Below are 11727 nucleotides of genomic sequence, written 5' to 3' on the forward strand. Positions count from 1 at the left end.
TTATATATTCATTTTGGTTGACATGTCTGCTTCTACTATCCCTAACATGCTCTTTAAAGTACCCCATTGCCATGCCTCCCAATATTTGAAAAATGGAAAGAGGAACAAAAGGACATGCCAAAATGCCAAATCTTTGTGACCACGCCCAGTTTTGTTAACACACAGCTTAAATACCACACCCATTTTACAAAATTTGGCAGGTTATGTTATTATTATTTATATAGCGCCAGCAATTTACGCAGCGCTTTACAGAATAGAGGGGTACAAAAGACAGAACAGTTAACACGTACATATAAACAAATCACAAAAATGGTTTGCGGATACATTGGATGAGTATCGGAGACACTAGGGGGGGGCTCTGCTCGCAAGAGCTGTTATGTAAAGTTTGAACACATTTCTGGGGGTTTTTGGGTCTTGTTTTATGTGTTATTACAGTTTTGCTAATGAAGGTGAAATTGCCCTTTATGATGCAAGTCTCAGTTCTCCCAAAAGACCTGTTTATCTTATTAGTTACAATTGTAACTAAGTGCAGGTGTCTGGGCTTTCTGGGAATTCAGTGAAGGAGATCAAAGGGAAATGAGGAACTTTTCAATAAGAATCCGGAACTTCAGGCTGAGCTGCTAAAATCAGGACTGCCCCGCAAAAATCAGGACAGCTGGAAGGTATGCATCACAGACAGCCATATGCTCTGCTACTGACCAGGATGACAATGATTAACAACAAAATTTTGCTATGTAGAAAAAAAATGTTCATAACACATTTGAGGGATTGCCATGGGTGCCATGGGTGCCACATGTGCATGCCCCCATCTGGGACAAAGGAGGGCCATGGAGGCTGTAGATGACACTGTTGGAATGGAAGTACCTGATTTGCGGATTTGTGGATGATATTTCTATATTATGAGAACTGTATTGGTTCAATTATATGTGAGCCTCATTAAAATGCCACCTTATAAAATGCCAGCTTTGGTTTTTTTATCCAGAAGGAAGTCAATTAAGAAAGTACTATATGCAGGATGGACCCTAAAAAGCCCTTCATAGCAACATTCATTGTTAGAAAGGAACTTATTTTAGTGAAATGTATTAGGCTTAACTTACACAGGGTACAGTATATTTCCTTTTGTAAGTGAATCTTTTAAATAGAGCCCCATGCTAACTGCCTAGTCTACCTCACTCTCAATCATTAATACTGCAAAAATAATATGCCTTTAAATTCCATTTAATATATAATAAAAAGTAATATTACTTTACCTCCTCTGGATACCATAATCACTCCACTACAACTAAAAAAAAAAGTGACCTTCTATGGCAGCCTGCACAACATAACCTGAGTGTGTGCATCTACCACACTCAGAGAACATAATTCTACTGTATGCTTACTGAAGTAGCAGAGATTACTCTGTACAGTGGGGACATGCATTCAAACTGTCAGGCAAAGCAGTTACAGAGGCGGACAACCTCTATAATTACAGCCCCTTTTGTACATTACTCTCTAAAGGCACTGGTACCAATGAGGCAATATAAGTTGAAGCAAATGCTCCAGTTTTAAATTATATAGCCATTTGTGTTAATACATCTACAGTTCCGACTGGCACCCCAGGATGGAACCCAGATTATCCAGTTGCTAATGTCAAGAGGAATAAAATGAATCACAGACATCCTTGAGTGGGCAAGAACAGCCTTATGCTATTCTTGCAAAATGACCCTTAGTCACAGGCATGCTTGAACCACCCCTTACCAAAAGTTTACAGAACTTTAAAGTAAAAAAAACTGAAAAACATCCAATTACTTACACACGAATAAAAGTTGAGGTTTGAGGTGCAAAAACTTACGTTACTTCCCCCAATGAAAAGACTTATTACCATATTATAATTACTATACAAACTATTACGGAGTCGTTATTGGGCTCCTAAACTTATGCAGTTTATGTAACTTATGCAAAAATTTACCTAACTTTCAAATCAAGCAATGGCAGCGCAGAGCCAGGGCAGGAAGGAGCATAAACTCCATTGACTGTTAACTGACCGTTAATTAGCACATTCATTAATCAAACCCTTTCTATGAACCGCTTATTATAGGGGACATCAGCTGTTTATGATACACACACAAGGGGTGTGGTGCCAAAATTTTGGCACTGCACTTGTGTTCATGGGGTGCCCCATGAAAATTAAATAACTTGTCAGGGGCCCCAAAGTTTTTGATGGTAGCCCTGGGCCTCCTCAATTAATATCTGTCGACCAAAGTGTTGATCGGGCAGGTTTGATTTTTCTGTCGGGAAACTGAAAATGAATGTATGTTGTAAGGTTGTTTGCTTAGATTACATTGCTCCTCATTATACAAAAAATCTGAAATAATGCACCTCTCTTTGTACATTTACTTTTATATAAAGAATATCTTACAAACTTCTTCTCCTAACCTTCAAAGCCCTCCATTCCTCTGCTCCTCACTACATCTCTTCCCTTGTGTCTCCGTACGTTCCTGGCCGGCTCCTTCGTTCCTAGCAGAGAAATCGTTTGGTTGTGCCCCCCACTACTACTGCTGTTTCCCGCCTTAAACCTTTCTGCCTTGCTGCCCCTTACATTTGGAATGCCCTCCCTAATTTCCTCCAGAGAGAATCCTCCCTCAGTCTTTTTAAAACTAAACTTAAAGACTACCTTTTGGAGCACTCACCCAGCACCTGATCTGGGAAGTAGCACTTATATTGTAATGTCACTGTGACCTACAGCACTTATACCGCATTTGCCTATTTGTGTCTGTAAGTTACCCTCCCATATAGATTGTAAGCTCTACGGGGCAGGGACCTCCTTCCTCTTGTGTCCTCGACTCTTAACGTATTGCAGCTGTATTTATCTTGTATTTATCTATTATTATCTTAACACCCTGTTTGTATTAATGTATTCTACTGTACAGCGCTGCGTACATAAGTAGCGCTTTATAAATAAAGATATACAAACATACATACATACATACTGTCACAGAAATCCATGGTTATTTCTAATATTGAATATGTGCTTTATTTTTAATACACAATGGTTTGGCCCAAAGTGCTGATGATGTTTCATGAGTGTTTACAATGTCATGTATTGTAATTATCAGTCTGACATTTTCTTCCTCTAGGATAAACCCTGCATTCATGATCATGTTAATAGCACCATTGTTGAACTCAATATCAGGACTTAGCAAAGGACATATTATGTTCACATATCTCAAATTATTAAGCACATATACACAGCTTTGTAGTCAATTTTCAGTGCATTAATGGTGCAAGTATTGCTGATATACCAGCAATCATATTCATGGAACAAGTGCTAATGGACAGAGTTGGTATGTATTTTACTATGTTTTACCCAAAGTACTTACATGTAAAAAAATAAATAAATACATTTTAAAATAATAAATACATTTTAAATAATAAATTTGTAAGTGTTATTTATATTTCTTGTACAGTTATGGGGCCTGTTATCCAAAATGCTTGGGACCTGGGGTTTTCCGGATAAGGGATCTTCCAGTAATTTGAATCTCCATAACTTAAGTTTGCTAAAAATCATTTAAATATTGAATAAACCCAATAGGGTTGTTTTACCTCCAATAAGGATTAATTATATCTTAGTTGGGATCAAGTACAAGGTACAGTTTTATAATTACAGAGAAAATGGAAATCATTTTTAAAAATTAGAATTATTTTCTTATAATGGAGTCTATGGGAGATGGCCTTTCCGTAATTGGGAATTTTCTGGATAACGGGTTTCCGGATAAGGGATCCGATACCTGTACATTGAAAGCAAAGGAGTTCCTAGCAGCCTGCATTAGTTTTAAATATAGTTTTAAATATACCTTTATGTTTATGTTCTATGAATATCCCTTAAAGGAGAAGGAAAGGTTAAGTCACTTGGGGGTGCCAAATTGTTAGGCACCCCCAAGTGACTTAAATCGCATACTTTTTACCCCGGGCTGGTGCCCCTGTACGGAGCGAACAGCACCAGCCCGGGGTAGCAGCGAGCGATTCCTCTTCCGTATTCGCTGCGCACGCATGCGCAGTAGAGTGAAAAAGCCGAACTTAAACATAGAAGTCGGCTTTTCACTCTACTGCGCATGCGCCGGCCCACGGATTTCGCCGGCAGCGCGAAGATGGAAGGAGGAAGGCTCGCTGCAGTTACCCCGGGCTGGTGCTGTTTTCTCCAAACAGGGGCACCAGCAAGGGGTACAAGGTAAGCGATTTAAGTCACTTGGGGGTGCCTAACATTTTGGCACCCCCAAGTGACTTAGCCTTTCCTTCTCCTTTAAATATACATCAAATAGAAAGAACATGCCTTGGCTCTAGCTTGGAATTAGAAATATGGATGCAAGCTGCCATGTTGCTTCCCTGATGCATTAAATCCATATACCAACATAGTTAACCAGACAGGATGGCCATTAAATTGTTTATGCTAATTGGGTTCTAGAAAATGGTTAAAACTGTAAAAAACAAATTGGAGAGAGGGGGTCACCTATTACCTATGTGGTCACAGTATTCAGGCTTGCATATAAGGCCTGAGGTACAGTTTACCAAGTAAATATAGCATCTACCAGTGCATACCATAAATTAGAATGGATTTTGGAAAGACTGACCAGATTATCTCTTTACACTGGTTTAGAATTAAAAATCTACACTTGTTTTTACATACATTTCACATTTATTTAGAGAAAGGGTATTAAACAAATATATTTTACTGTCAATGGAATTAAATGAAAACCATATATACCATGTATGTATTTTTAAAGGCATGACAGTCAAAAACAGTCAATTCTGCATCAGATTAATTAGTTGCTATTACAGATTTAACATCAATCAAAGTTTTGAGATTTTTATCTTAGCCTCTACAAAGCAGCACAAAACTCTTACTGAGCATGTGCAGTGCCACTGGCACACAAAAGATAGACCAACAAAATGAAAGATGAAAAGCTGCTGTAGAAGACACTGATCATTACTGTTATAGCCTCTTGGCTGGTACAGTAAGCTAAGTATATAAAATACAATATTTCTACCCATAACATATGAAGTTTTTGTTCTGAATCATAATTAAGCGTAAACACAAACAAAAAAGGTTTTCCTTATATATTTAAATATATGCATACTAGGATGCCACAGCATCTAGACTGAGCATTAATATTAACATGAATTTATACAGCAACATATTCTGAAGCACTGTACAACAGTTGGTAGAATACATCAAGCATACAGATCACAAATAAATATAGACTGATAGGGGACTATCCACATTTGACAAAAACAATGGACAGACAAAAAAGAGGAAGGCAGTTAAGTCAAAAACTATAAGCAAAAATAAAAAATCTGAAGACAAATCAAAAGTTGCTAAAAATAAGACACTCTGTAACATCCTTAAACATAAAACTCCCTTTAAAAATAAACAAAATTTTAACCTCACCTATTGTACCTTTAACAATTTTCTGTTTAGAAGTATTGTACTATTCTACTTTTTCAGCTGGACCAAGAACACAAAATCCACTGACCTTCTCTAATTTTTCAAAATGTTCCCTGAGGAACTTCATAGGGCGGTCTGGTTTCGCAATGCACAGGTTCACTATGCATTCTTTCAGTAGCTGTTGAATGTTGTATTTTTGAACATAGACTTCACACCCCTTCAAGCTTTCATCTTCTAAGTTGGATGAGGAAGAAGCAGCCATCTTGGCCCTATCTGCAGAAAAAAGGATACACAGACTTTATTTCAGAGAAAGTGGATGATGTCAATCAATACTGCAAATTATGCAATAGTCACTTTAATTCTTCTTTTTTACTTGAAATTTCTATTGGAATATATTTTCCTAATGGATCTTTCTAATGAAAACTTTAACTTTGGAAATTTGGACCTGATATCTGAGGTCAGTAAGTACAGGTAATTTTGGCATTAGAGTATAAGACATTTGCCAACCTTAATATATGCAAGTTCACTCTTAATGGTAGTTCTACCACAAAAGTCTTGGGGCTGCATGTGCCAACCAATGAGATCTTTGCCCTGGACCCACTGGTACCTTAAAGCGGCTTTGGACATGTATACAGTACCAGAAAAAAATACAGGGACCAGAAAAAAATGAAATGGTAAGTCAGAGAAATGCATTTTATATTGGTGGGATCACAAAACAGTGTGTAAAATGAGAAAAATGAGAAAAAGTTTCTCTTCACCCCCATGCCAACAGTGGGACATACTACTAGTCAAATAAAAATATATCTCTAAGTGCCAGGTAAATTTAATACAAAAAAGTTTAAAAGAAAAAGTATTTTTTGTTGAATGCCATCAGCATTTACTATTTATTGGGTTGGTGGGGGGCTGTTTGGGCCTCTATGTTCATGAAATGGCAGGACCTATTTTGAATCCCAGTCCAGGCCAGGGCACTTACCCCGTCTGTCACCTAACCCTAGTCTGGGACCTTGTCCCCCACTGCTTGCTGGTAATTGCGGCTGGCTGTCTTGTCTAGGGCACCTGGGCCACCTGGCCTGACAGTATTGTGTTAAGAATTATTGGTTCCGGTTCTACACACATTTGTTTCCACAGACTTCCACAGGTTCTGTTGCTGCCTACCTTTTCTGAAGCCCTCTTAAGCTACAGGGGAGGTAGTCTTCCATATCATAAAAACTAAGGAGCCATAAGGAGGACTGCCCCCCCACCCCTCCAATATCCCTGAAAGCAACACCTACAATTAAAACTAAACGCTGACCCATTCAAACAAGCAAGCCACATAGTGGACTTCGCCAGCAGGTGATTTGACAGTTTACTGGGGTACCTGTACTGGAGTGCCTGTAAACAGACTTTGGCTTTTATTATTCTGTTCTTAAATAACGCAAACAGCATCTAAATTAACGCAAATATCCTTTTAGTGAATAGTGCGTTAAGACGTGAAAAATTAGACGCAATAACATTTTTAACGCATGCTATAAATAGCGCTCGTTTTAGCACACTTTAGTAAATCAACCCTATGTTATTATATGAGGACAAACATATCCATCATTTTATTTTGCAACTGCCCCTTATTATACAAAAGTAACACACGTAGCAAACTAGTTGAATGTAAAGGTGGCCATACACAGGCAGATTTAAGTGGCAAATTTGATTCAAGGACCGCATCAGCTCATTGACGCGGCCCCTCACTCCGCCGGCTCCTATACCTGTCGTTGGAATTCAATCATTTGGCCCTTGGGGCAAACGATCAAGTTAGGCAGGCATATCGGGAGAAAGATCCGCACGTTTGGCAACCTCACCAAACAATCGGATCTTGACGTGTATGTCTACCATAAGACTTCAGTGCACATATGGCTTATACCGCAATGTATATATTTAGACATAAGAAACTCTCACTCTCAAAAATGATCTCGAAAGCACAAAGAGTTCTGTACTATTCGCTAGAACACATACTGAGATTCCCCTGGGTAAATATTGTACAATGTTTGCCGTACCAGTTTAGTACCAGAAACTAAAATGTCATAAATCTGGCAAGACTTTATTCACACCATTCTCTTTACAATATAGTACAGGTATGAGACCTGTTATCCAGAATTCTTGAGACCTGGAGTTTTCTGTATAAAAGGTCTTTCCTTAATTAGGATAGTCTACTAAAAAAAACTATTTAAACATTTTTTGCCTCCAATAATTATACAATGAATTAATTATTATATTATATTAAGTACACGTTACAGTTATATTATTACAGTGAAAGGGAAAATAATTTTTTAAAATTTTAATTATTTGATTAAAATGGACTCTATGGAAGATGGCCTTCCTCTAATTTGGAGCGTTCTGAATAACAGTTTTACAGATGACAGATTCTATACATGCATTTATGACAATCGAATACAGAAAAGCAACAGGAAAATCTGTAGCCTAACGCAAAACCCTTATGCGATCTAAGGGACACTTGCCATTGCTAGAAGGCTAAAGCCCCAATCTACTGGAAAAAAACTGTATGAAAATCAGGGACAGCCAACCTGAAAACCTCTAGATGTTGTTGAACTACAACCGCATACCCAGACTGGGTTTCAAAGTGGGCCTTGGCATCCCAAGTACACAAAGGCCCAAACAGCCCCCCATAGGCCCAATAAATAGTGACTGTCTATGGTATTTGCCAGAATCTACAGACTGCCAGTCCTGGTTTGCACAACCCCATTACGATGCTGAGAGATGAAGTGCAACAAAAGCTAACAACTGTTACACAACATAATATACACTTTAGGTGTTATGAGTATTTCTTCCTAAAGGGACCCTTGGATGCTGGGGGCTGGCCCATGCAACCTAAAACTGGCCCTGGCTGTTCCACTGGAAGCCCAAGATAAATAGGAGGTTCTTCAAAAGCTAGAACCTCTTCCTTTTGTAAAAAAAATCATCTGAAATTCATGCCAAATCCACTATATCTATAATAATAGCAGCACCTGTTTATATTATTATTAACATTTATTTATAAAGCGCCAACATATTCCGCAGCGCTGTACAATAAGTGGGTTTCATACATTGGACATACAGAGTAACATATAAAGCAATCAATAACCGAGAGGTGAAGAGGGCCCTGCCCAAAAGAGCTTACAATCTATATGGTGCTGGCAGTGTGATTCACTATTATTATTACTATAATTAATTTATCAAGCACCAACATATGCTGCAGGGATGTTCAATAGAAGGGGGCATCAAACATACAAACAGGAATCCATATAGGAGGGCCCAGCTCTTTAGAGCTTGCAATCTATGTTGCCTTCCCTTACAGGCCATAGCTGAAAGCACCAGAGAGAGACAGTGTAAATAAGAAAAGGGAAAGTGTGGTACCCTGTACAGAGGGTTATCGAATGGGTACAATGAATATGGTGGAAGAGGGACTGCAGTGGGAATGAGGATATAAGCCCAGCATATAAAGGCAAAGCATAGGAGCAAAAGGCATGGCAGGAATGCTGGCTGCGCAGAGATAAGGAGGGGGCTTGTTTACTTGCTATACAGATCCCATTATTACAGTGTTACAGCCTAGTGCGTGTGGTTGAAGCTGCTGCGATGAACCAACACTGTTTGCGCTTTATAAATAGATGTTCGACCGGAGTGGTTTCCAGCCGCTGTGGAACTACAGCTTCCAAGTACGGACGGCCAAAGATCTGAGTGGCCCATTCATAACAGCTGGCAAGCCGCACTTAACTAGCCCCGCATCCAGGAAAGCAGGCGGAAGCATCTGCAGGCGGATGCTGCGGTGAAGCCCGGGGTGTTATTTGGCAGTAAGGGAGGTAGTGGTTGCACATGCGGTACGGTTTCACTTACCCTTTAGGTGTGTAGGTGGCAGGGGATGTGGGTGCCCGGGGCCCTGGCTCCCTACGCTCCTTTTGATGCTGTAGAGGCTGCTGTATCAACTGCTGCTGACGTCACACGACCTCGTTTTCAAGCATCTCTTGTTCTGCAGCTTCCAACAGCACTGTCACTGGCGCCGCACTACCTGAGCCTGTCAGCTCCCTGCCTCTGTATTACACACACTGGCACTACCTGAGCCTGTCAGCTCCCTGCCTCTCTATTACACACACTGGCACTACCTGAGCCTGTCAGCTCCCTGCCTCTGTATTACACACACTGGCACTACCTGAGCCTGTCAGCTCCCTGCCTCTGTATTACACACGCTGGCACTACCTGAGCCTGTCAGCTCCCTTCCTCTGTATTACACACACTGGCACTACCTGAGCCTGTCAGCTCCCTGCCTCTGTATTACACACACTGGCACTACCTGAGCCTGTCAGCTCCCTGCCTCTGTATTACACACACTGGCACTACCTGAGCCTGTCAGCTCCCTGCCTCTGTATTACACACACTGGCACTACCTGATCCTGTCAGCTCCCTGCCTCTGTATTATACACACTGGCACTACCTGATCCTCAGCTCCCTGCCTCTGTATTACACACACTGGCACTACCTGATCCTGTCAGCTCCCTGCCTCTGTATTACACACATTGACACTACCTGATCCTGCTAGCTCCCTGCCTCTGTATTACACACACTGGCACTACCTGATCCTGTCAGCTCCCTGCCTCTGTATTACACACACTGGCACTACCTGATCCTGCTAGCTCCCTGCCTCTGTATTACACACACTGGCACTACCTGATCCTGTCAGCTCCCTGCCTCTGTATTACACACACTGGCACTACCTGATCCTGTCAGCTCCCTCCCTCTGTATTACACACGCTGGCACTACCTGATCCTGTCAGCTCCCTCCCTCTGTATTACACACATTGACACTACCTGATCCTGCTAGCTCCCTCCCTCTGTATTACACACACTGGCACTACCTGATCCTGTCAGCTCCCTGCCTCTGTATTACACACACTGGCACTACCTAAGCCTATCAGATCCCAGATAATTGCATCTCTATTGCATATAATGGCACTAGCTGAGTCTGTCAGCTCCCAGCCAGCACATTTACTTTGTCTGTCTTAGGACAGCTATGGTTTTTTGTGCACTAATTCCAGGTGGATTCTGTCCTGTGCCCCCATTAAAATCTCTGTACTGCTAAGAAATCTTTATTGCACCTCCCCCACTGCTTGTAACAGTTATGTGATCTGCTCTTACTTTTCCCTGACAGGTCCCAGTTTCCAATTCATCCTTCTCCCAGAGATGTCATCCCTGGGTCTACCTCCATACAACATCATCCATGGGCCCTCCTCCATTCCACGTCATGCCTCAGCTTTCCTCCATCCTTCCTAAGAGCTGCAGAATTGTTTCTTTTTCATCATCACTCCCAGCTCACTGCCTTTCTATTACACACACTGACAATACCTTAGCCTGTAAGCTTCCAGTTCACTGCCTCTATATCTCCCACATAGTGGTACCACCTTAGCCTGTAAGCTCCCTACATTGTTTCTGTATTGGATACACATTGGCATTATCTGAGCCTGTATGCTTATTGCCTCTGTATCACGCAAAAGTTTTTAGGGGGGTAAAAGTCAGCCAACCAAAAGCAACCTGTTTCAGAGATATCTACTTTCTAATGGGGTAGTCCAAGCACTTCACCGAAAAAGTCTATTTGGTGTGGGGACATGGCCTATTGGGAGGACCGTTCTCATGTCAATAAATTCACACTGTGCATGCATACATCCTACTCAGAAGAGGAGATCATAAAAACTGGGGAATGGTATATAATGCCAGTAGTATGGGGGTAGCTGCATCAGCCTAATAGAGTCCTGTCTTATTTTCCTCACTTGGAAATAGGGGCAGGCAGTTTTGACCAGGACAGTCTACCCAAAAACTTGTCACAACAGCACAGTTGGGAGAGGGACCAAGAGATAATGGGAGTGGGAGGAGGAAAGGGGAGGGGTGAGGGAGAGAGAAGCAAACTGAGCAGTGCCCTGGCCTAAAGGATTTTTCTGATAGAAGGAAGTCTGACACAGAAGAACATGTGTATACAAAAGAAGACAAGAAATGCTGTGTGTCTTTTGATAGAGGATTCTGTGTTTATGGCGTTATTTACATAGATCTTTCTGATTTAGCTTACTTAGTTTTTACCTTTCCTTCTATAAGTATTCAAAAAAGAACAAGTTGACATATCTATATTGCCTATATATTTGCAGGACACTCCAACACTCTGCAGCTCCCATTTGCTGGTCCTGCTGAAACATCCATGCCACCCCACCCCCAGAACCACAGACATTCCAATCCCACCTTTTACCCTCAATATCTAAATGACATTTTAGAAATTGCAAACCTTGACTACTATCAAG

At 40.9% G+C, this 11727-nt stretch overlaps 1 protein-coding gene across 1 annotated transcript in view; it reads right to left on the reverse strand.

Moving 5' to 3' along the window:
• Window positions 1-9337, reverse strand: part of prkar1b (protein kinase, cAMP-dependent, regulatory subunit type I beta) — a 124417-nt gene extending 115080 nt beyond the window's left edge. Inside the window, 2 exon segments of the mRNA NM_001079454.1 lie at window positions 5511-5695; window positions 9284-9337. Of these exon segments, the coding sequence (NP_001072922.1) occupies window positions 5511-5684 (174 nt within the window). The 5' untranslated portion in view covers window positions 5685-5695; window positions 9284-9337.
• Window positions 9338-11727: the final 2390 nt, after the last annotated feature.

Source organism: Xenopus tropicalis, chromosome 9, assembly GCF_000004195.4.
Source record: "Xenopus tropicalis strain Nigerian chromosome 9, UCB_Xtro_10.0, whole genome shotgun sequence".
NCBI classification, from domain to species: domain Eukaryota; kingdom Metazoa; phylum Chordata; class Amphibia; order Anura; family Pipidae; genus Xenopus; species Xenopus tropicalis.